This window comes from Trichosurus vulpecula, chromosome 8 (genome assembly GCF_011100635.1).
Source record: "Trichosurus vulpecula isolate mTriVul1 chromosome 8, mTriVul1.pri, whole genome shotgun sequence".
In the NCBI taxonomy this organism is placed as follows: domain Eukaryota; kingdom Metazoa; phylum Chordata; class Mammalia; order Diprotodontia; family Phalangeridae; genus Trichosurus; species Trichosurus vulpecula.
Window position 1 is genome coordinate 197,215,805 of NC_050580.1, and position 22,365 is coordinate 197,238,169.

Below are 22,365 nucleotides of genomic sequence, written 5' to 3' on the forward strand. Positions count from 1 at the left end.
CTTCATGTAGAAGTGTTAGTTATGGTTTTAACTATCCATTTTTACATGCATAAAGCTATGCTTTCTCCTTGCAAAATAAATACAACCTTGAAAAACATTAGCACAGAGATCTGTAGCCTGGAAGAAATCTCATCAGTGCTTCTGTAAGACTTGAGCGCCTTCCCAGCAGCTGTGCAAAAATGTTCCCAAAGTGGCCATTTACTAAGGTTGATCAAGGAGTCTTCTACATAGTCTTTAAAAAATTATACGTGTAGTACAATGCATTAGTAAGCAGCAAAGACTTCTTTTGAGTGAAAAGAGCAAAGAATATAAAGTGTATGTGGACTGCAATGGGTTCTGATAAATACTACTATTTTGCTAGTTATTTGGGGCTTATCTTGGCAACATTTATAGAAAAATGGAATTCAGTTCACACCATGCAACTTAAAGTGTAAATACGTCATTATCAGCAAAGCCAGCTTGCATAGGAATGGTGAATTAGAGAAATAGTACGTCTCTGAACAGGTCTAAAATTCAGAGATTCTCATAATTCCAGGCAGTAGCTTTAAGATTAAATTTTATCTGACCCAATTTTCCTCTTTATGTTTACCATATGTTAAATCTGGTCCCATAAAAATATTTTCATATGTGAAAACATATTCAGAGATTACCACATGGAATTTTAATTGAATGTCTAAACCAACTTCCAATTCCTGGGAAGCATACTTCAGGACAAGATCATACAGTAACTTAAGGGGACTAAGATGTTTCTGCCCATGTCTTCTGCTCAACTGAGGCAGTACAAAGAACTGGAGAAGAAAAGGGAGTTTAGGAGTGTCAGTTGATAACTGTGTTAGAGCACCCAGGAATTGCAGGCTGTGAAAAGGCTTGCCTTCCCAACCTCAATTCAACTGAGGCACTTGAGTTCCCATAATGCAGTTCTGGCTTTTGCCTTACATTTTTAATATTTTTTTGTCTTTGCATTTTAATATAGTTTTATTTGACTTTGATTAGCACCTATCCCTAAACCCCCAAACTCAACACATTTCTATTTAGGATAATCAAATAAACTTTTATATTAGTTACAGTGGATAAGCTATGCTCGTCACCAAATTCTGCAACATGTTACCACTGGAGGAAAAAAAATGCATTCTTTATGCATCTTAACTTAAAAAAAAAAAACCACCAAGATCCTCCCCTCTCCCGCCAAAAAGTCCAGAGTCAGCTCTGCTCAGGAATGACACTCTAATTTTAGCCTGAGTGACACTCAACATCTAAAAGCACAAATAATCCGTGCAAGGACAACTATGCTTTTAAAAAAAAACATTTATATTGGATACTCTATATAGGACATGTACTTTTAAATATACTTAATAATATATGAGGGTAGAGCTACTTTATGGGTTTTCCCCCTAAAAGGAAGCAGAGAGAGCAGAAACACATCTTTGGTTAACTCTTTCTTTAACATGCAAGATAAAGTATTCTTACATAATGATGGCTGCTTATCTCTGAATCCTGATGTGTAATATTTGAGGCTTAACAAACTTTGCCAGCGCTTCTTATAAAAAAGCAGGGCAGCACAGTGGAAAGGTCGGGGGTATGGTAGGGAGAACCAAAGCAGGGAAAACACATCTAAATGCCACTCTGGCTTCAATGTTGATTTGGGGAAAACTCAGCAAAGATGCCAGCAGGAAAGTGAGATCACACATACACTACAACAGTAGCCACATCTGCAACAACAGCTCTTCAAAATGGGTTAAAACTAGCACAGTTCTGACTGGAGAGAACAGGAGTTTAAGCTGGCTACTTTTAGCACAGATTAGCCAATACAACAAAATAAAAATTATATAGCTCTGATATCAGAAGCCTATAAAGTACCCAATAAAGGTGAAGAAAGCAAAATGGAGTGATAACAGGGATTCTTTTATCATTTCATGCTAGCCTAGCATGGCATTCTCTTTGTCATTGGACTTAAACCATGATCATCATCCCAGATTATCTGCTCTAACCATGATGACAGTACCATGAAATTAACGTGACAAATCTTTGAACCAGTAATACAAACACTTTCAAGTATTTTTTTCCTATTAAAAGCTCTCTTTACTTGAAAATTTAAACCACTCCTAAAACCTGGCTTATTTGAGAACTGCCAACCCTTAAACCTTACACAGGGAAGGCAGAAAGAATCTGTCTGAGGTGTCACATGCCAAGAAAATATTTTCAGAAAATGAAGACACAAGGCCCGAGTGTATTTGAGGCACGCAATAGAAAGGGGATTTCACCATCTGCGGTCTATAAATTACAAATGGAGAATGAGAGTGAATTGAGTTTATACGCATATGTCTATATATATATATATATTTATAAATATTTATATAATATAATTTACCATGAAGACATGCAAATGTTGTTATAGCAACTATTATACAATATAATACAGAGAGATCGGCCTTGCCAACATTACAGTTGCTTCAGGAACAGCAGGTATTCCCTACCTATTGCATTCCTCTGTAGTGCTTGAAACCCAAAAGAAATTAAGGTTCCCTACTATGCTACATTACTTAGAGAAGACAGTACACACACGAAGAGTGGTTTTTTTTTAAGTCCAACATAGACTAAGAAAAAAGTTCAGTGTAGCTTCAGGGCTACATTGATGCAGCATCAGAACATATTTACTCAGAGAAGAAATATTCCTTTTTCAAACCAAGGGAATGAGGTTTGGCAACAAATAAAAAGTTAAAGGAAAAAGCACAGATGTTTGCTGGAAGGCAAATATCAACAGCAAGCAGACCCATTTATCTGACCCTGATAAGACCCAGTATGCCAGGGGCAGGGAGTACAAAGAAGGGCAATTCAAAGTCTGAGGTCATTTCATTTTGACTGGTCCCTTTTAGGGGGAGAAATATATGATGAAAGGGTTTCCACTAAGTCCTCCATAGTTACTGGTTGGGACCATAAAGAAATTAGGATGGGAAGCTCAGCATTGTTAATCTGAGGCACAGAGGTATGACCTGCTAGGCGCAAAAGATGGATTAAAAAATTCCAAATACCTGATCTTCTAGCTTTATTTCCCCAGATATTAAGTTCTGGTTATTAGGTAACTTACATAATGTGAGGCTTGAGGATCATCTCCTTTCTGGGGGGAGGGGGAGGTACCCCTGAGATGTAGAAATGGAGAGACATCCTAGTGTCCCTTTCCCATTTACTCTTTCTGGAAACATCTTGGAGGTTGACACAGAAAATAACTGATACTCCAAGGAGTTAGGGAATGAGGACTGGGATTATAGTGAGGTAAGCTTACAGGCAAGTGAGTTCCTCCACTTGAACTATCATACCTCTTATAACCCAAGTTGCTGTTAGTGTAAAGGTTCAGGCTTCCAAAACAATCTGTGAACATCCCCAGTTCTCCTATGTATTCTAGAAAGAAGGCCTGTAGTTACCTGCCAACCATGTAGAAGTACTGCTCTTGCCTCAAAGGACAACATGAGGGAACTAAGAAGTTCTCTGGATTCGAAACGCTAAGGAACATCCTAGCAAACACTGCTAAAAACTCTTTTAGTACTTGTTAAAATAGATAGATTTTAAAAGATGAGCCTGGTGAGAGAAGGTAGAATGAATTATGTGGTCAAGACAAGCTCATGAAATTGGATTCCAAAGAGGTCACTTGGAATTGGAGCAAAGATTACACAAAGACCCAACACACCATATGGACATATAAGCAAAGAACTCATCACCACTGGCTTCCAGATAGCATATTTTCTTAAGCAAACTAGAATGATCTAAGCAGTACCGATTCTCAAAGGTGAGGAAACCTTGGATGAAAATATTAAAGAGTTTTCAGATTTTGTTTAACCTTTAAGCCAAAACCGTAAACTTCATTCAGCCTCCCCCACAACTCTCTTTTTAAAAGCAGCTAAGAAATTAGAGATTACTGGACTTATTGAATTTCACCCAAATGAGTTTGCTGGACTGCCCCTTTGCACGCAAATATACTCTTTGATTTCTGATCTGCTTGCTGCCTGCCTTTGGGTAATTCTTTGTCACACATTGTTTTCATAAATAATTTATCATGTTACTTTCTTTTGCAAGTGAAGGTCAACACTGATTTTTTTTTTTAAAATATACAGTACACGGACACAACATGCATCAGGTTTAGGAGGGTTTCACACCTGTGATAGGAACACAGCTTGGTTCCTATCTGCTGAGTTTACTGGCTGACTTACTCTTCCCTGGGGGAGTTTTGGGACTGGCAGAGTGATGGTAGAGGCTGCCAGATCCTTTCATGCCATTCTTGCTGGGTTTAAGACAGCAGTGCTCCTGTTGGCAGGACCTCCTCGAAGATGAGGATCCTGAGTGGCTGGGAGGTGATTTACTTCTCCCCAGATGTGGGGATGAACTCCTCTGGTCATGGTGGGGCCGTCCAGCCCTGGATGGTGAGGAACTTGAAGTGCGGGGCAAGGAAGAGCTTCGTGGGGAGGCGCTGGGACTTCTCCGAGGGACAACTGGGCTCTTGGGGGGTGTTTTTGGACTGTGAGGGGAGCCAGGACTCTTACACTGAGTAGAGCTCCGAGATTTCTGAGATCCATTCTGAAGAATTTGAGCCAGACGGGAGAAAAGGTCTGAGTCAGAGTTGCTGCTCCCTAGGACTTTATACCTACGTAACCTTAAAAGAACACAAGAAGAATTATCTTGATATTCACTTCAGTAGGATATGTAAAAATCTGCAAACTGTAAATACCCCCAAATTTGCACAAATACACTTTACATGTACCAAATGTTTGTGCCTTGTATTACAAATACATAGTGTTTTGGGGGTACAGAGGACTACATTATTCTGCTTTTATTTTTCAATATTTTTAGGAAATTTGATAAGATCATATCTATGATCATATAATACTGGTTAAACTATTTAGACTGAGGATGTCTACATGAAATCTTAACATGATGCTGTGAATCCTCCATATGAATTATACTCACCAAGAAGAATAAAGGCTATAACTAAAAATATTTTAGCCACATTTAATAATTTATAAAATAAAAAAAAGTTATTTAATCCCAGTTTCCTCCTCTAAAATGGTGAAGGATCTCTTCCCTTCTTTCTAGTTAATGTAATTCTATGATTTTGTTAACTTGATGGAACCTGTAAGAATTCCTGATACCATAGTGTTTGAAAACATGTATTTGGCTAGATAATTTAAATGTTATAAGCGGCTTAAAGCCTTCACTTTGATTTATAAAACTTCAAATTGCTAAAGCTGCTACTGCTATAACCTTACTACCTGACACCTGAAGAGCAACCTTCAGGACTGTGATAGCATTGTAAGAAGCAAGGAACTTAGAAAGAACATTTGACAGTCACAGTCATATAATGTTAATGAGTCATCAACAACTTATTCACTTTCTGGGCTCCTCTTCCCTCTAATTCAATACCCTCTTATGAGTGTCATGCAGTGTTTGGGAGAGTGTTGTTAACCTGCCTGCAGGGCTCAGCACAAATAGCACTGTAATTAAAATTAATTCAACCTGTTGCTTCAGTACCATGGCCCATTGGCAGGCTTCCAATATTTGGCCTCTGTGCTGTAAGCTGGTTTATCCTGTTATATTTAGCATATTGCTACCACCGCGCCTGCTTACAAAATGTTACTCTGATTAGCAAGAAGCACGTTGACTTTTGTGGCCTTAAAATGATAAACATTTTTAGATTTCTTTAGTTATTATATTGAATTCATAAGCAACCCAAATCATAAATTCCACAAAGTAGTTTAACAACTATTTATAAACTGCCTACCATGTGCAAGGCACTGTGCTAAAACCAGGAGATACCAAGATAAAAATAACACAGTCCTTACACTCAAGAAGCTTTCTTTCCGTTGGAAGAAGGGATAGAATATGTTTGCACCTAGATGAATATAATACAATATAGGGAACAGTGAGGGCAAAGGAGATATCCAGATAAAGCAGTGGAGGAAAATAGGAGGAGGGAGAGAATCCTGATGAGATCAGGGAAGGCTAGACAAAGAAGGTGGCACCTGAAGCAAGAGAACTCTTGGAGGTGGAAATGAGGAGGGAATGCATTCCAGGCATAGGGCAGAGCTGATCCTATTACCACTTTGTGCCTTTGGTTCATACCTTTCCCTAGTGCTTGGAATGTCCTACCCATCCTCTAATCTATACCTAATGAAGTCCTATCCACCCTTTAAGGCTCAGTTCAAATGCTGCTTCTTTCATCAACTGATCATCCCTGATTTCTTCCAGATAGTAACAATCTTTTCCTCTCTTGGGTCTTATTTAACAGTTGGTTTGAGATTCACAAATAATTCTGTATTATAGTAACATATGTATCATAACCTTAGGTTACTTAGTATACAACTACATACTACTTGAGTTATTCAAGTTCCACAAGGTTAGGGACCAAATAATATTTCATTTTTGGCTCTTCCTCAGTGCTTTGCACATGAAAGGTGCTTAAGAAATAATTTTAGTTGAAGAGATGTTAAAAGGAAAAGAGAGAAAATCTGGATTATGAACCCTCGAATACTATCAAGAGAAAATATATAGGTTAGATTTTAGTGTCTCATTTAAATGATTTCACTGTACTAATTGGTAGTGTGTGATGGAAGACATTCCCCATTCTTCCTGAGGTTTGAAAGACTGCTTCTCTTAGGTGTTGGTACTTTAAACTTAATGCTTAGTCACCCTTTCAGCTCATGATACAGGTGGACTCTCTTATTTAAAAAACTTTAAATACAAAAATCTCTTATGCCCAAAGGGAGATTTATTGCTAACAAATACAAAGGTGAGATACTGCATGTGATTTCAGATACTTGTTTTTTCATTCGTTCCTGCTAACAGCTTAGGGTCTCTTTCTCTTCCTTACTGGTTTTTCTACCCTTCAGTTCTCAAGGGAAGAAGTCTTTGATTATCACCCCATAATCTCCCCCTTTTCCTCCCTCTAAAACATGTCTCAAGACTATCTAAAATTTAGTTATGCCATAAATTGCAAATATAAAACAAAAACTTTATACACAAAACTGGTAAAAATCTGTCATAGGATTTTTTGTTTATGAGAATTCATCCTAATTTGATCAGGAAAGCACCAGGGGCCGTCTGCCAAGATACAGAAAGTTTTTTTAATATAGAGCTAGACATTATAATGATATTTATTAAAATGATATTCTAGCTACTTATGGAAGCATTCAGGCCATAAAAATTAGTCATGCTTCTGGAGAGAGAAGGTATGAATATGAATTTCAGGGGCTAGGAGATGACAATCATAACTCAAACAGTGCTGTAAGATTTACAAAGTGATATCTTTACAACACCCTTGTGAGGTAGGTCGTGCACATATTATTATCCACATTTTAAAATGAAGAAACTGAGATTTCAAAGAGCTCTTTACCTCCCCAGTGTCAAATAGCTAGAAAACATTACAACTGAGACTAAAACTCAGGTCTTCTAAAACCAGTACTCTTTCCACTATGCTAGGGGTAATGAAACTTTATTTAAAAAAACCAGATAAAAACCATTCTTAGCTCATGGACCTTACAAAGACAGGTGATAAGGGGGGAGGGCATAGTTTGACCCCTGTGCCATGCTGCCTATGACTTAAGAAAGCTTTCTTTTAAACCCTGTAACACATATATGCTCTGTCCTCTTGGTCTTACCTGGCTTCTACTCCAGGTCTAGTTGGAGGCTTCCCTGGTGGTGGCCGAGGAAAGAACTGAGCTGAGGCTGAGTTACTGACTTGGTCTGTGTTAGTCCAGGTAACTGGCCGTGGAATTTTGCTCTTTCTAGCCTGGGAGCTGAGAGGTGACAGAAAGCTGTCCTCAGCTGACCTACTCAAGTGAGGGTCTATTGCCAGTCTTGAAAAGGGAGTGAAGACTTCATCCTCAGGAAAGGGAACAGGAACAGCAGCTAACTTCTCCTCTAGTGATTTGTCAGAGGCACTTGAGAGGTCACCAAGGAAAGACTTGAGTTGTCTTTTCTCCACCAGCAGCTTGACTAGATCCGGCTGATAAGCCTTCTTTTGAAGGAGTTTCTCTTTTGCTGAAACTGGAGAAGAGGTCTCAAAAGTCGAATCTATTTCTTGTGCTAGAACAGGGATGCGACTGTGTCTAGTTATAAAGGATGATCTAATGACATCCTTCTTGGATGTAGGAGAATGTTCATTATCTGAAATGCAGTGGAACAACTCTCCATTTCGTGGGGAAATTTTCTCTTTCTTACCCTCTTGATGTAAAAAAGCAGAGAGATCCCCTTGGTGACTGGGCACTCCTTCCCCTTTACTAATATCCTCATCTCTCTGTAACTTGCTTTTTTGCACCACCACTTGACCTATCTGTCCTTCACCATGTGGGTGGATGACTCGTGCTGGAGAAATTTCTGAAGTTGCGCCTGCCAGAAGCTTCATTATCTCATGATTTGTGTCCTGATTTGGCACCACGCAGAAAGTTCGTGTCCTGAATTCTTCAAGAGGCTCGGGAATAGGTGAATGCTCCCTTTCTAAATTTCCTGGAAGATTAGAAATCTCAATGAAACAGTGCCCTTTGCCTAATTTCTCCTCCTCATTGTCTGAACCCAACACAGTGCTCTTCTCTTCAGCTCCCACAGGGAGAGTCTCAAATTCTTTTGTAGCCACTTTGATGTTGTTGTGGTCTGGCAGCTCTTTTTGAACCAAGTCTTGGGATTTGATAGATTCCCTAATGAGGCCTTCCCTTGGAGCGTTATCCTGACCTAGATGATCCAAGGGAAGCACCCAGTCTGTTCTGCTGGCACCACTGGGAAGTTCACCCTCTGTTCCCACCACACCAGACACATTTTCCCTTGGAGAGTAAAGTTCGACAGTATGTTCCAGAGGCTGAAGATCCTTCTTCTCCAAGGGTTGGCCATAATGAAAGCTCCCTGAAGTAGACTGTGTGGATGCCACAGAGGGTCTGGGAATTGTAACCTGAAGTAGGAAAGGAAAGGGAAAAAGGAAAAATATCAGCTAAAATTACAATTTAGATGAAGATCAATATCTCCAACCTGTTCTGAGCAAGCATTTGCAGACCTGACATGCATAGATAAGAAGTATAGAAATAAAAGCTAAACATTAACCCTTTTAAGTTAAAAAAAAAAAGCACAACAGCTGAGAATAAGGAACTAGCAAACATCTTTAGGAGCTATAGAGAAAATAATCTTTTGGCAAGTAAATGTAAATATCCTGTGTCTTTAAATAAAAACAGGTACCAAGGGAGAAAAATACTTCTTCATTTTGTCACCTTGCAGGCAACTGCCACTTAGCTGAGTTTAATAGGTCAATGCCTCTGGTAAATGTAAGACAGACAAAGCAATGTCCTTCAAACTGGCATGAAAGATAAAAGTTCAGTCTTCAAGAACATCATATCTAAGGTTTCCCAAGTTTCTACATAGTTTATTACAACTGACAATGTAGAATTTGGAAAGGAAAATGATGTCAACAGACTAATAAAAAATAAGACCCATTTCATTTATAGGCATCACTAGCCAAACAAGCTCAAAGTCCAGTCTCCTTATTGGAAGGTGTTTATCTCGTGCTACCTTTTCACCCAACTCTCTGATGCCCGTATCAAGTAGTATGCATATTTTGAGCAGGAATTTAGTCCAGAGTAGTCTCGGGGATTCTGGCTTAGGTAAGTTCTCAAAGGGCAAGTCTGATAGCTGTTATTCCCAGTCCAAAATATTCCCATGTATTGGTAGTTCAGATACTTTATGTTTTTTGTCATTTTTGTAAATAGAATTACTTAGTTTTAAATGCTCTTCTTGGGGAATAGAAGCGAGTGAATTTTTGTGAGTTACCTCACAGCCTAATTAATACCTTGCTGAATACAACTGAGACAACTCAATTTCCGTTACATCTTTTATTTTTTCTAGGTTCATATAAACATGTGCCTTCTGCAAACAGTGATATATAATTTTTCGTTGGCAAATCTTATCCCTCAGTTGCTCCCTGCTCCCCAAACTCACTGTAATCACTATCATTGCTAATACTATATCAAAGAGAAATGGTGAAAGTGGGAAAGTTTGTTTTGTACCCGTTTTTTTTGGAAATGATTTTATTTCTTCACTGTATGTAATTTTTTTTTCAAATTGTTTATTACCCTGTTAGGGAAAAAATCCTTTTACTTTATTTATGATGAACACATTAAGAAATTCCTACCCATCCATAAAATCTTACTGAACTCCTACCTCTTTCATGAAGACACTCTGATTACATTCTGTCACTAATGATCTCCCCTTATAAACCTTATGTTGTTCTAGGCAGATTATATATAATTTTTAATATATGATCATGTACTACATTTAAATACACAATTATACACAAGTATATTTATTCGTACAAAGAAAGAATTACCGTGAATTATGCCTTGAATTCCTAATGTTCCTAACTAATAAGTCCTTATTAGTTATGATGCTTTAAAAAATATTCCAGGACCCCAGAATGGGGGTGACAGGGAGCTCACTCACTGATGTTTTAAGATTTATACTGAAATATAGTTAACAACATTAAAAAAATCATGACCCCAGGTTAAGAAGCTCTGGTGTTTACACCCACACTTCACAGCAATTGGATCAAAGATCTAAAGATTTTTAAAATAGAAAAAAAAGGTATACTATTTTCATCTCAATTGTGGAGAAGAAAGAGTATTATGGTATAGTAGAAAGAAGTCAGAGAAACTGGGTTCCAATCCCATCTCTGATGTTTATTTGTGTTACTGTAGTTAAGTCATTTTATCCTTCCCTGTGGCTCAATTTCTTCACTATCAAATGAGCGGGGTTAACTTCATGACTGTTGAGGTCCCTTCCAGCTTTAGATCTATGGTTCTATGAGTAAATTCATACCTATCAAACAAATAGATTTGATTATATAAAAGGAAACATTTTGCACAACAAAATCTAAAAGAAAGATTGATAAAAAAATCTGTAGTAACAGTATGATAAAAATGTGATGTTCAGATACATAAAGAACTGATAGAAATTTTCATATCTAATACCGGTTTACTGGATAACTGATTAAAGGGAATAGACAATTTTTGAAGAATGAAAGTGATTGCTATCACTTGAGAAATGATCACTATTAATGAGAGAAATACAAAGTAAAGCAGCTTTTTAAGTACAACTTCATATTCATCCAATTTCCAAAACTAGTTTAAAATTATAAAATTTAATATTGGTGGAACTTGGGGAAACAGGTATTCTAATGTATTATAGATGGAGCTGTAAGCTAAATGTCATTTAAAAAAAGCCCAACAACTTGGAAGGTCCCATGTACTAAAATATACTACTTTTTTTTGTGGTAGCAAAAAGCTCATCATTTGAGGAAGGACAGAACAAATTATTTTATATAAATGTAATAGAATAGTAATGTAATTATTGCTCTGAGAAAAAGGATGAATATGAAAAATTCAGAGACAGAAATAAAAGGAAAACTTGCAAAAACTGATACAATTACTACATCACCATGCATTTATTAAATAAATGCAGCTAGGTGGCACAATAGATAGAATCCTGACCCTGGAATCAGAAGGACCTGAGTTCAAATCTAGCCTCAGACACTAGCTGTATGACCCTGGGCAAGTCACTTAACCCTGTTTGTCTCCATTTACTCATCTGTAAAATGAGCTGGAGAAGGAAATGGCAAACCACTCCAGTCTCTTTGCCAAGAAAACCCCAATGGGGTCATGAAGATTCAGACATGACTGAAAAATGACTGAATAACACAACACAACAATATGTACTAGCTCTGTGCTAGTGTAGTAGCAATTGAATTTGAAGATCTTTCCCACCCATTGATAGACCATGTGATCTGCTTACATCACAGGAAGCCTAAGTCACATGTGGTAGGAGGACCTTCTTGACAGGAAAAGGAAATTATGTCATAGGAAATGCTGAGAGAGAGAAATGTTATGGCTGCTAATGGCCGCCCTCCTGATTGTTAGAGCTCAGCAGGCTGACTTAGCTGTACTGTGAGTTTGTTTTTGGGAAGACCCCAGCAGGGGGTCAGAGAGGTTTTGGGATGGCGAGGCTCCATGCTGTGACACTGTGTGTTGAATGTTTTACTGCTCTGATAGATTGGATAAGTGGCTTGTGGGAGCTGGCTTTCTGGTGTCTGAATAAGTGGTTTACTTCTTCTACCTTCTACGTGGAGAGTCTCATATACTGTGTGATACAGAACCACATAGAGGTAATTGGGGAAGGCATTAGTAGCTGGGGGGAGTCACAAAATGGCTCATGAAGGAGGTGGAGTTGGAGCTGAACCTTGAAGAAAACCAGGGATGCTAAGAGATAGAAGTGAGGATATAGGGCATTCCAGGACTTTATCCAAGCCTGTAGAGAGATATCCAAACTGGGATCCTCCTCCTCATCCTCATCATCATAATGTCTTCTGACATGACTCTTTCCCCAAGATAATTTCAGACACATTGCCTCTACTCAAAGAAGACTTTCGCCAGTGGGGATATAGTGGAGAGGAATCCAGGCTTCTTATTCAAAGACATGGAGCCTGGAGGAGTACTGGAGAGGAACAGCAAGCAGGCCAGCTTGGCTAGATCACAGAGTACATGAAGGAGAGGAAAGGTAGGGTGGAGCGCTGTGAAGGGCTTTAAAGACATAAGTGTTTGAAAATGCATGGGATTTAATTGGGTAGGGGTAGGATTTAATTGGTAGCTGTGTAGAGAGAATGAGTTGGAGAGGAAACAGCCTGGAGGCAGAATGATAAATGAAGACACTCATCTTGTGTTCACCTTGTTTAGAGTTCATGAGGGCTTGAGGTAAAAGGGGATGGATGTGAGGGATGCTATAGAGGTGCAACTGATTGGTTACGTAGGGTGAGGAAGATAAGGAGCTGAGGACTGTGTGGTTGTGAACCTAGGTGTTAGTACATAGTTCATTAGAGGGGACATAGAAAGTAGACAATTTTTATGTTAAACCTTTTTCTTTTAGCAAAATCTAAATTGTTTTGATCTTATGATTTTATTTGGGATTTCCTCATTCTTGTTTTTATTTGAGATTATGCTGGCAAGTACCCAATTTCACTTTATTTCCCAATTATAACATATGTAGTATTGTTTTTATGGAAGTTGGTGAGAGAAAAGATAAGAGTGCTGTAGAAACACATTGCCTCTACTCAAAGAAGACATTCTCCAGTGGAGATATAGTGGAGAGGAATCCAGGCTTCTACTATAAATAAACAACTGGTTTCTGAAGAGAATTATGCCAGACCAAGGAAACACTTGCCCTACTTTGTTACCCACAAGGCTCCAACTCCTCTCCTATATCCCTTCCAACCCATTTCCTCAGTCCCAGCAATATTTTCTGTTTCATCTTTTATCTACTGAAAATATTCCTAATCTTCTCTACTCTGTACTACAAAGACCTTAGCATAAAAATACATTCACAGGAGAAATCATAGTCAACCAAAATAGCATTTAATGTAATAGAATGACTACCAAATGGTCAGAAACTGATGTATTATTACATTCAGTTCCGGGCCTTACATATGTTAGGAATGATATTGATAGTTTGGAGTTCATCCAGGGAAAGGCAACCAAGATACTGAAGAGCCACAAAATCATTCCCTATGCAGATTTATTGAAGGATGATGTTGAAATGTTTAAAGGAAAAAAAAAGGCTTGGGGGGAAAGGAAGGAAAGGATAGCTAGCTGTTTTCAAGTATCTCGATAATACATATGATAGGGATTACATCTGTTCTACTTGCATGAAAGTTGCAAAGAGGCAATTTTAGGCTTAACGTAAGGAAACCCTTTGGAAACTTGGTCCAAATGCGGATTGGACTGCTGTCAGTCGTGGGTTCCCCACCCCAGAGGTCTTCAAGCAAAGGCTGCATGGCTATCTGTGGTATGTATTGTAGAGAAGACTCTAATTTAGGTACAAGATGGATTAGATGGCTTCTGAGGTCCCTTTCCAGCTCTGAACTTCAGTAGTTCTAAAATAGGTAAATAAGTAAATAAATATATTTTTAAGAAGGAGATGTGAGGTGGTAGATGTATTTGGAAATGGTTGATGATAACTTAAAATGTTGATTAATGAAAAAATGTTATATTAGCCAAGATGGCAGTGTCTAGCCAATGAATGGAAATTACAGAGAAGTAGATTTTAGGATATTATGAGGAAAATTTATTAATAATTAGAGTTTTCTTAAAATACAAATGGGGATTAGTGAGCCCCTTAACACATGAGGATTTCAAAGAGAGAAGGCATCCCAAATTGTCAGAGATGTTAGAGATGAGATTCGTGCTTTTGGTAAGAGTGACACTGGGCACCTGCTGGAGTCCCTTACAACTTTAGATTTCTGATTCTATTGATTGTTTTAAGCTACTCTTTGTTTAGATGTAAGGGGAGTTGATCAATTTAATGAGTTTACTTCTGTCTCCCTTTAGCACAGAGATATACCCACAGTCATTTTGCTCAAATGGTAACTAAGGCAACTCTTTGATATTGGGTCCATATCCCCACCCCCACCCTATACCCCATGCTGTCCTGGGAAAACACTGTTATATATTATAAACATATCTCACCATGAAAACTTGGATGTTATTAAGTATGTAATACAGCTTCCATGAACTCAGATGTCCCTTTGTAACATTGATTTCATACAGCATAATTTTCTGTTTCTCCAAATTCCTTTTTGTTCTCCTTTTTCTTTTCCCCCCTTTCTTTAATTTAGCTTTTTGGAAAAGAGTAAAGGAAGAACTTTTTTTTTAGTTGTTTGACAAGATAGACTAGTGCCTATTAGTCTGTAAAGCCATTTTTACTCAAGGTTGCCTGATAGATTGTGGACTAAAACAAAATATCCAATAACTGGGAATTCATGATCAACATTGAATTTAGCTGAAGTGATTGTGTGTATTTGCCCTGCTACCATATAGAAGAAACATGCCTCCTATGTCTGGCATTTCAGTTTCCAGGTTCTTCGTGTTCTACCTACCTATAAAATAGCTACTACCCAAGTTTATATTCAACTTTTTGCTTTCTTCCATGATTAACAGCCCATCTGCGCCAATAGTTTCAATAATATAAGTTTCAATTCTTATCAGTTTTCTCTATACCTTTTCATTTTGACCTATTCTATAATTTCTTTTCTTCGTACAACAGCTCAAGAGATAAAATCTGGTATTCTCTCCATAAATTAAAATATAGGAATGACTCTCATAACCAGGTATAGAGTACACTTTTGAAAGGCTGGTAAGAATATATTTGCTTGGCAACTGAGAAATAAGATATATAGGGAATGGAGCATAGAAATCTATCCTGCCCTACAAGAAAGTAAGGGGAAAGGGGATTGGGGGGAGTGGGGTGACAGAAGGGAGGGCTGACTGGGGAATGGGGCAATCAGAATATATGCCATCTTGGAGTGGGGGGAGGGTAGAAATGGGAAGAAAATTTGTAACTCAAAATCTTGTGGAAATCAATGTTGAAAACTAAAATATTAAATAATAAAATAATTGTTAAGAGAAAAAAGAATATATTTGCTTGTTGTGATAGAAATCAAGTCAAAAGGACTCTAATCTGAAAAGGATGGGAAAAGGAAAAAAATGGATAAATATAAAATGTCCCAAAAGTTTTAGTGCAGTTTTTTAATTAAAATTTTTTTAAATTGATGTCTTTTATTTCTTTATATCACCATGGTTTCTCCAATATCTCTTTCCTTTTCTCTCTCAGAGAGTCATCCCATTTAACAAATAGCATTGTTAAAGACAGAGGAAAACCTCCAGTATAATTCATCAATACATCAAAAAAAGACTGAAGAGATGCGCAATGTATAATGCTTGTGTACCTTCCACCTTTGTAAAGGAGTAGAGTGGGAATGTCTTCTCACAGCTTTTCTACAAAGCCACACTTGTTTTTTTGTAATTTCACAACATTCAGTTTTGATTTTTTGAGTATATGAGGTTGTTCTTTCCATTTACATTGTTGTAGTTATTGTGTATATTATTTTCTTGGCTCTGATTCATAGCTCCAGCAACAAGGCACCACTGTGCTTATCTTGGCACAATGTCTCCAGTGCTATCATCTTTTATCATTTTTGCCAGTTTTCAGGTTGTGAGATGAAACCTCAGGGGTATCACTACTTGCATTTCCTTTATTATTAGTGGTATGGAGCATTCTTTCACATGGTTGCCAACGTCTTGAAATTCTTCTTTAGTTGCTGTTCAGTTGTTTTTTCAGTCACGTGTGACTCTTCATGAACTCATTTGGGGTTTCCTAGGCAAAGATACTGGAGTGTTTTGCCATTTCCTTCTTCAGCTCATTTTACAGATGAGGAAACTGAGACAAACAAGGCTAGGTGACTTGCCCAGGATCACACAGCTAGTGTCTGAGGTTCAATTTGAACTCAAGAAGATAAGTCTTCCTGACTCCAGGTCTGGCACTCTATCCACTGTGTCACCTTCTTTAGAGAACTGTTCATATCCTTTGATCATTTATCCCCTGTAGAAAGACTTTTGGTCTTATATATACATATATATGCTAACTGTTTATACATCTTGTATACCAAACGCTTATCAGAGAAATTTGGTACAAAGATTTTTTCCCATTCAACTGCTTCCGTTCCCATCCTAGGTACGCTAATTTTGTCTGTGCAAAAGCTTTTCAATGTAATTGAAGTTATCTATTTTATCATTTGTAGTTGCCTCTATCCTTTATCTGGTTAAGAATATATTGCCTACCCATAGCTGAGAGAGGTATATGATCTGCTTCTCTTCTATTTTCTTTTGGTAGCATGACCTTTAATATTAAGGTCACATCCATTTAGAAAGTATGTGGAGTACGCTGTAAGGTGTTGGTCTAAGTCTAATTTCTGTTAGACTGCTATCCACAGTTTTCCTAGAACCTTTTTATCAAATAAGTTTTTTCTTAAATAATTTATGTGCTCTGCTTTATCAAACACGTTTTTTTAAGTACCATTGTGTCTATTTCTCTCTTGTCTCATCTATTCCATTGATCTACCTCTTTATTTTTTTAAATACCAGATAGTTTTGATGACTGCTGTTTTATAATATAGTTTGAAGACTGGATGTCCTATTACCCCTTTGTCCCTATCTCTTTTCATCATTTCCACTGAAATTCTAGATTTTTTGTTTCTCAAATAAACTATTATTATTTTATTAGGTTCCATAAAAAGGTATCCCTATTGTAAATTATTTGGTTTAGCATTAAAAGTGTAAATTAATTTCAGTATTATCATTTTTATTATATTGGCATGACCTATCCATGAGCACTGAATATTCCTCCAGCTATTTAAGTTGTTCTTTATTTCTTTCTTTTTTGTTTGTTTTTTTGGCGGGGCAATTGGGGTTAAGTGATTTGCCCAAGGTCACACAGCTAGTACATGTGTCAAGTGTCTGAGTCCGGATTTGAACTCAGGTCCTCCTGACTCCCAGGCCAGTGCTCTACTCACTGTGCCACCTAGCTGCCCCATGTTCTTTATTTCTTTAAAGAGAATATATACAAATCTTTTGCATGCTTAGGTAGATTGATCTCCAAGTTTTTTCTATAAGTTTTGTAGTTATTTGGAATGGGACTCCCCTTTCCATTAATGTCCCTTGAATTTTATTATTATGTAGATATGCAGTTGGTTTTTGAGAGTTTATTTTGTAGCCTGCAATTTTACCAAACCTATTAATTGTCTTAGTAACTTTGCTGATTTTCTAGGATTATCTAAGTAAGCCATCATATTATCAGGAAACAGGGATAGTTTTATTTCTTGTAGTACCTATCTTTATGCCTTTAATTTCTTTCTCTTTTATTATTACTATTGTTAGCATTTCTAGAACTATATAAAATAATAAATAGTAGAGAGAGAGAGGTCATCCTTGCTTTACTCCCATGTTTACTGGAAACGGTTCTAGTGTATCCCCATTGCATATAATATTTGCTTTTGTTTTTATATAGATGCTTTTTATGATGTATTTTTTTAAAAGGTCCCTCTATACTTATAGAGAATAAACACCTAAATGGGTGTTATATATTTTCAAAGATTTATTTCTATATCTATCATGCAATTTGGGAGTTTTTAAATTTTAATATGATTATATTGAAAATTTTCCTGATATTGAAACATTCTTGCATCCCTAGAATTAATGCAACTTGGTAACAGTGAATAAGTTCTTGGATAAATCACTGTAGTCTGATAGCATTTTGTTTAAAATTTTTGAATCGATATTACAGCTGTCCTGTGCTTTATCCTTTCCTGGTTTGGATGTTAGGATTATATTTTGTCTCGTAAGATAAGTCTGGTGGGGTGCCTTCTTTCACAATTTTTGAGAATAATTTGCATAATATGGGTGCTAATTGTTCTTTAAAAGTCTGATAGAATTCTCCTATGAATCCAGCAGCACTGGGAGTTTTTGCTTTAGTAATTTTTTTCCAGCTAGTTCTCTTTTTCTGAGGTTGGGTTATTTAAGATCTCTATTTTTTTTGTTAATTTTGGTATTCTATATTTTTGAAAGTATTCCTTTATTTTGTGTTCAAAGGTTTGTTAGCATACAACTGTATATAACATATTCTGATTATTATTATTTTTTGCCAAGGTAGCTAGGTGGCTGTAATGTTAATGGAATAGGAAGATCTTTCCTGTCCATTAATAGGCCTATGTGACCTGCTTTGAGCTCTGGCCCAGCTCACAGCTGTGACACATGCCCAATGAGGATAAAGTGGGAGCAAGGCAGAGCTGAGGGAGCAGAGGGAGAAATTTGCCTAGGGAACTTGTTGTGGGGAGGCCTAACTTAAGTTTGAGATATTGGTGCACCATGGATTGGTACAAACTTTTTTGTTATCATGGAAAATTTTGCTTTCTCATATTTGAGTAAATATTTTGGTTTTGTCTTGGAGGAAGAAAGTTTATTGATTCTACCCTGGAAATACGTATGCATATTTGTAGCAGCTGCTGTGGGTATCGCAATGGCATTACAGTGGCACAGTGGATAGAATAACAGGTCTGGAATCAGTAAGACTTGAGTTCAAATCCAGCCCCAGACACTTACTAAGCCGTGTGACGCTGGAAAAGTCACTTGACCCTGTTTGCCTCAGTTTCCTTGTCTGTAAAATGAGCTGGAGAAGGAAATGACAAACCACTCGAAGAAAACCCCAAATAGGGTCAGAAAGAGTTGGTCACAACTGAACAACAACAATTCTTTTTTGTTTCTTCTGGTTTTGTTGAGATTTCACATTGCTTATTTGCTATTTCATTGATTTCATCTTTTGAACTCTTTTAATCAGATTGACCAGAGGTTTGTCAATTTATTTACTTTTTTTTTTTAAAGAACTAGCTTTTACTTTTATCCTTTCCATAGTTTTTTTTGGTGTTTTTCTCTTCTAATTTTAATAACTCCTCTTTTACATTTATTTTAGGGTTGTTTGTTTGTTGGTCTTCTGATATTTAACGATTCATGTTGATTAATCTTTTCCTTTTCCATCTGGTAATGCATGTTTATAGAGAAATTACTTGTTCACAAAGACTGCTTTAGCTACATCCCTGAAATTTCTGTATGTAGTTTCATCATTATAATTTTCTTTAACATCATCACTAATTGTTTCTATGATTTCTTCTTTGACTAACTCATTATTTAGGATTTCATTGTTAAGTCTTTATTTGAGTCTGTGTCTTTTGTTTATGGTGCCTGAACTAATTACTATTTTTATTGCATTATCGTCTGAAAAAACTGTGTTTACTATTTTTGCTTTTTAGATTTTTTTTTTTTGCAGTATCTCTGTGGCCTAACACATGGTCAGTTTTTATAGATGTTCCATTAGTGTTGAGAAATACGTATATTCTTTTGTAGTCTCATTTGGAAGATGTCGTGTGGCTTTTAGGGCTAGTTTCTCCAGCAATTTGTTCAAGTCTGTATTTTCTCTTTTGTTTATCTTTCTCTTTTGGCCAGGAATCCTGAGGGTCTTCCCTTCCCAGTTTGATTTTTTTTTGAAGTTTTGATTAAAGGGGCCATCCCTTGATTAATTTCTTAAAGAGGCCTATTCACTGAATGGGTGTTACCTCACTCAAAGTGAGAACCTGGAAAGACCTTAGCCTGAAAAGTCCAGAGTCTCCCAGTGCATCCTGGGCCATCTCCAGTCATACTGGTGAATATCAGGCCACTGGAATCAGATGGCTCTGGAGGAGAAAGTGAGGCTGGTGACGCTACACAGCCCTCCCTCTCTCAAATCAAAGTCAACTAACTGCAAGTCATGTCATCATTTCCTTGATGTGATGTCATGGTCCTCTTCGAGAACGAAGGACAAACACAACAGTCTTTCTGTTGGGCTTATCCAAAACTGAGAAGGCATTGGAATCTCCTGTCACAATTGTGTATTGTCTATGCTTCTTGAATTTTAGTTAATGTTTCCTTTATGAATTCAGATGCTAAGGCACTGGGAACAAATAAGTTTAATATTACTGGTTTGTTTTCTATGGTTCTCCCTTCAACATGATGTAGGTTCTTTGTTAATATTCTTTTATATTTTGAATGTGTTTTTGCCTTGTCTGTTAGCATGATTGCAACTCTAGCTTTTTTCGATTCACATTATGAATGGAAATTTTTTTCTAGCATTATCTTTATTTTGATTATGTCTTTCTTTTTAAAATGTGTTTCTTAAAGACAACAAATTGTGGCACTTTGTATTCTTATCCAATATGTCACTTTCAAAAATGTAATTGGATTGTTTAATCCATTCACATTTTAAGTTACGAGAGTTAAGTTTCTTCCATTTGTCTCTAAAGCTGGCCTGCAAACTTGCTCATATCTCCCCCATGCTGAAAAACAAAAGATCCTTACTTGATCCTTCTGTTCTCACTAAACTATTTGAAAAGGCCCTCTACAATAGGAGAGATAGTGGTATCTCTCTTCTCATTCTCTTCTTAACCCCTCACCATCCATCCAGCTTCTGATCTTATCATTCCACTGAAACTGCTTTTTCCAAAGTTACCAATGATCTTGTAGTTTCCAAATCCAATGACATTTCCTAAATCTTCATTCTTCTTGACCTTTCTGTGGTCTTTGATGCTGTTGGTCACTGTCTCCTCCTTGATACTCTGTTCTCTCTTAAGTTTTTAGAACACCACTCTCTGCTAGTTCTCCTCCTACTTATCTTGACCAATCCATCTCAGTCACCTTTGCTGAATTCTCATCACACCCTCTATTCATAGGTGTCCCTTGGGGTTCTGTGCTGGATCCTCTTCTTTTCTCTCTCTATACATCAGCTCCCATGAATTTAATCACCATTTCTATGCTGCTGATTTTCAAATCTACCTATTCTGCCCCAACCTCTCTGCTGACCTTCAATCTCACATCTCCAAATGCCTTTCAGACATATGAATCATCTGAAACTCAACATGTCCAAAATGGAACTCATTTTCTCTCTCCTGAACCCCATTACTTTAGAGGGCAATACCACCATCCTAGTCCCTCAGGCTTTCAACCTAGGTATCATCCTTGATTCTTCACTATCTCTCTTCCCCAATATCTAATCTGTTGCCAACGGCTGTTGATTTCACCTTTGCAATATCCCTTGAATATGCCCCCTTCTCTCCTCTGATACTGCCACCACTCTAGGCCCTTATTACCTCATATCTGAACTACTGCAATAGCTTGGTGTGTCTGCCTGCCTCAAGTCTCTTTCTACTCCAATCCATCTCTACTCAGCCACTACAGTGATTTTCCTAAAGCACAGGTCTGACTATCAAATCCCCCCCATGCCCCACCCTCAACACACACATACTCACAGTAATTCCAGTGGCTTCCTATTGCTTCCAGGAGCAAATTCAAATTCATTCTTCTGTTAGGCATTCAAAGCCCTTCACAATCTACCCCTCTCCTATCTTTCCATTCTTATTACACCTTATTCCCTGCCATTTATAGAGAACATGCCATACATCCTAGATTTTTAAAAGATACATATAGACAGCAAAAGCAAGGGGCAGATAAAAGCACAAATACCAAAGTATGGCACAACCCCATAAAAACATGTCAAGGGTAACAAGGCTTAGAATGAGCTGAAGTTATTAAGGGAAGCTAAAAATGACAAAAAATGTTTTAAGTTTCTTTTTTTTGTTTTAGTTATTTTGGGGCAGAAGGATCAATTAAGGAATAGGATTAACTGCTGCTCAAGAGGGATAGCACTGTGATAACAAACAACACACAAAAGGCTGAGTCACTGGATTTCTTGTTTTGTTTCTATTTTCTGGGACAAGGAGAATGACTTTTGGAACAAAATGGTCAGAGCAAAAATGACTTAAATTGATATCCAGGATAATAAAAGGACAAATTTTAGCTACCTGCCCTTATTGGAGTCGTCATTTGAGCCAATTGAACTCCTTCCTTGAGGGTTCAAACAACTGGCAGATGTGATTAAGAG

At 37.3% G+C, this 22,365-nt stretch overlaps 1 protein-coding gene across 1 annotated transcript in view; it reads right to left on the reverse strand.

The window, feature by feature from the left end:
* Positions 1-2,342: 2,342 nt before the first annotated feature.
* Positions 2,343-22,365, reverse strand: part of TTBK2 (tau tubulin kinase 2) — a 204,850-nt gene continuing 184,827 nt past the window's right edge. The window contains exons 13-14 of the mRNA XM_036735543.1: positions 7,644-8,926; positions 2,343-4,642 (exon numbers count right to left, since the gene is read on the reverse strand). Of these exons, the coding sequence (XP_036591438.1) occupies positions 4,174-4,642; positions 7,644-8,926 (1,752 nt within the window). The 3' untranslated portion in view covers positions 2,343-4,173. The remainder of the gene's footprint in view (positions 4,643-7,643; positions 8,927-22,365) is intronic.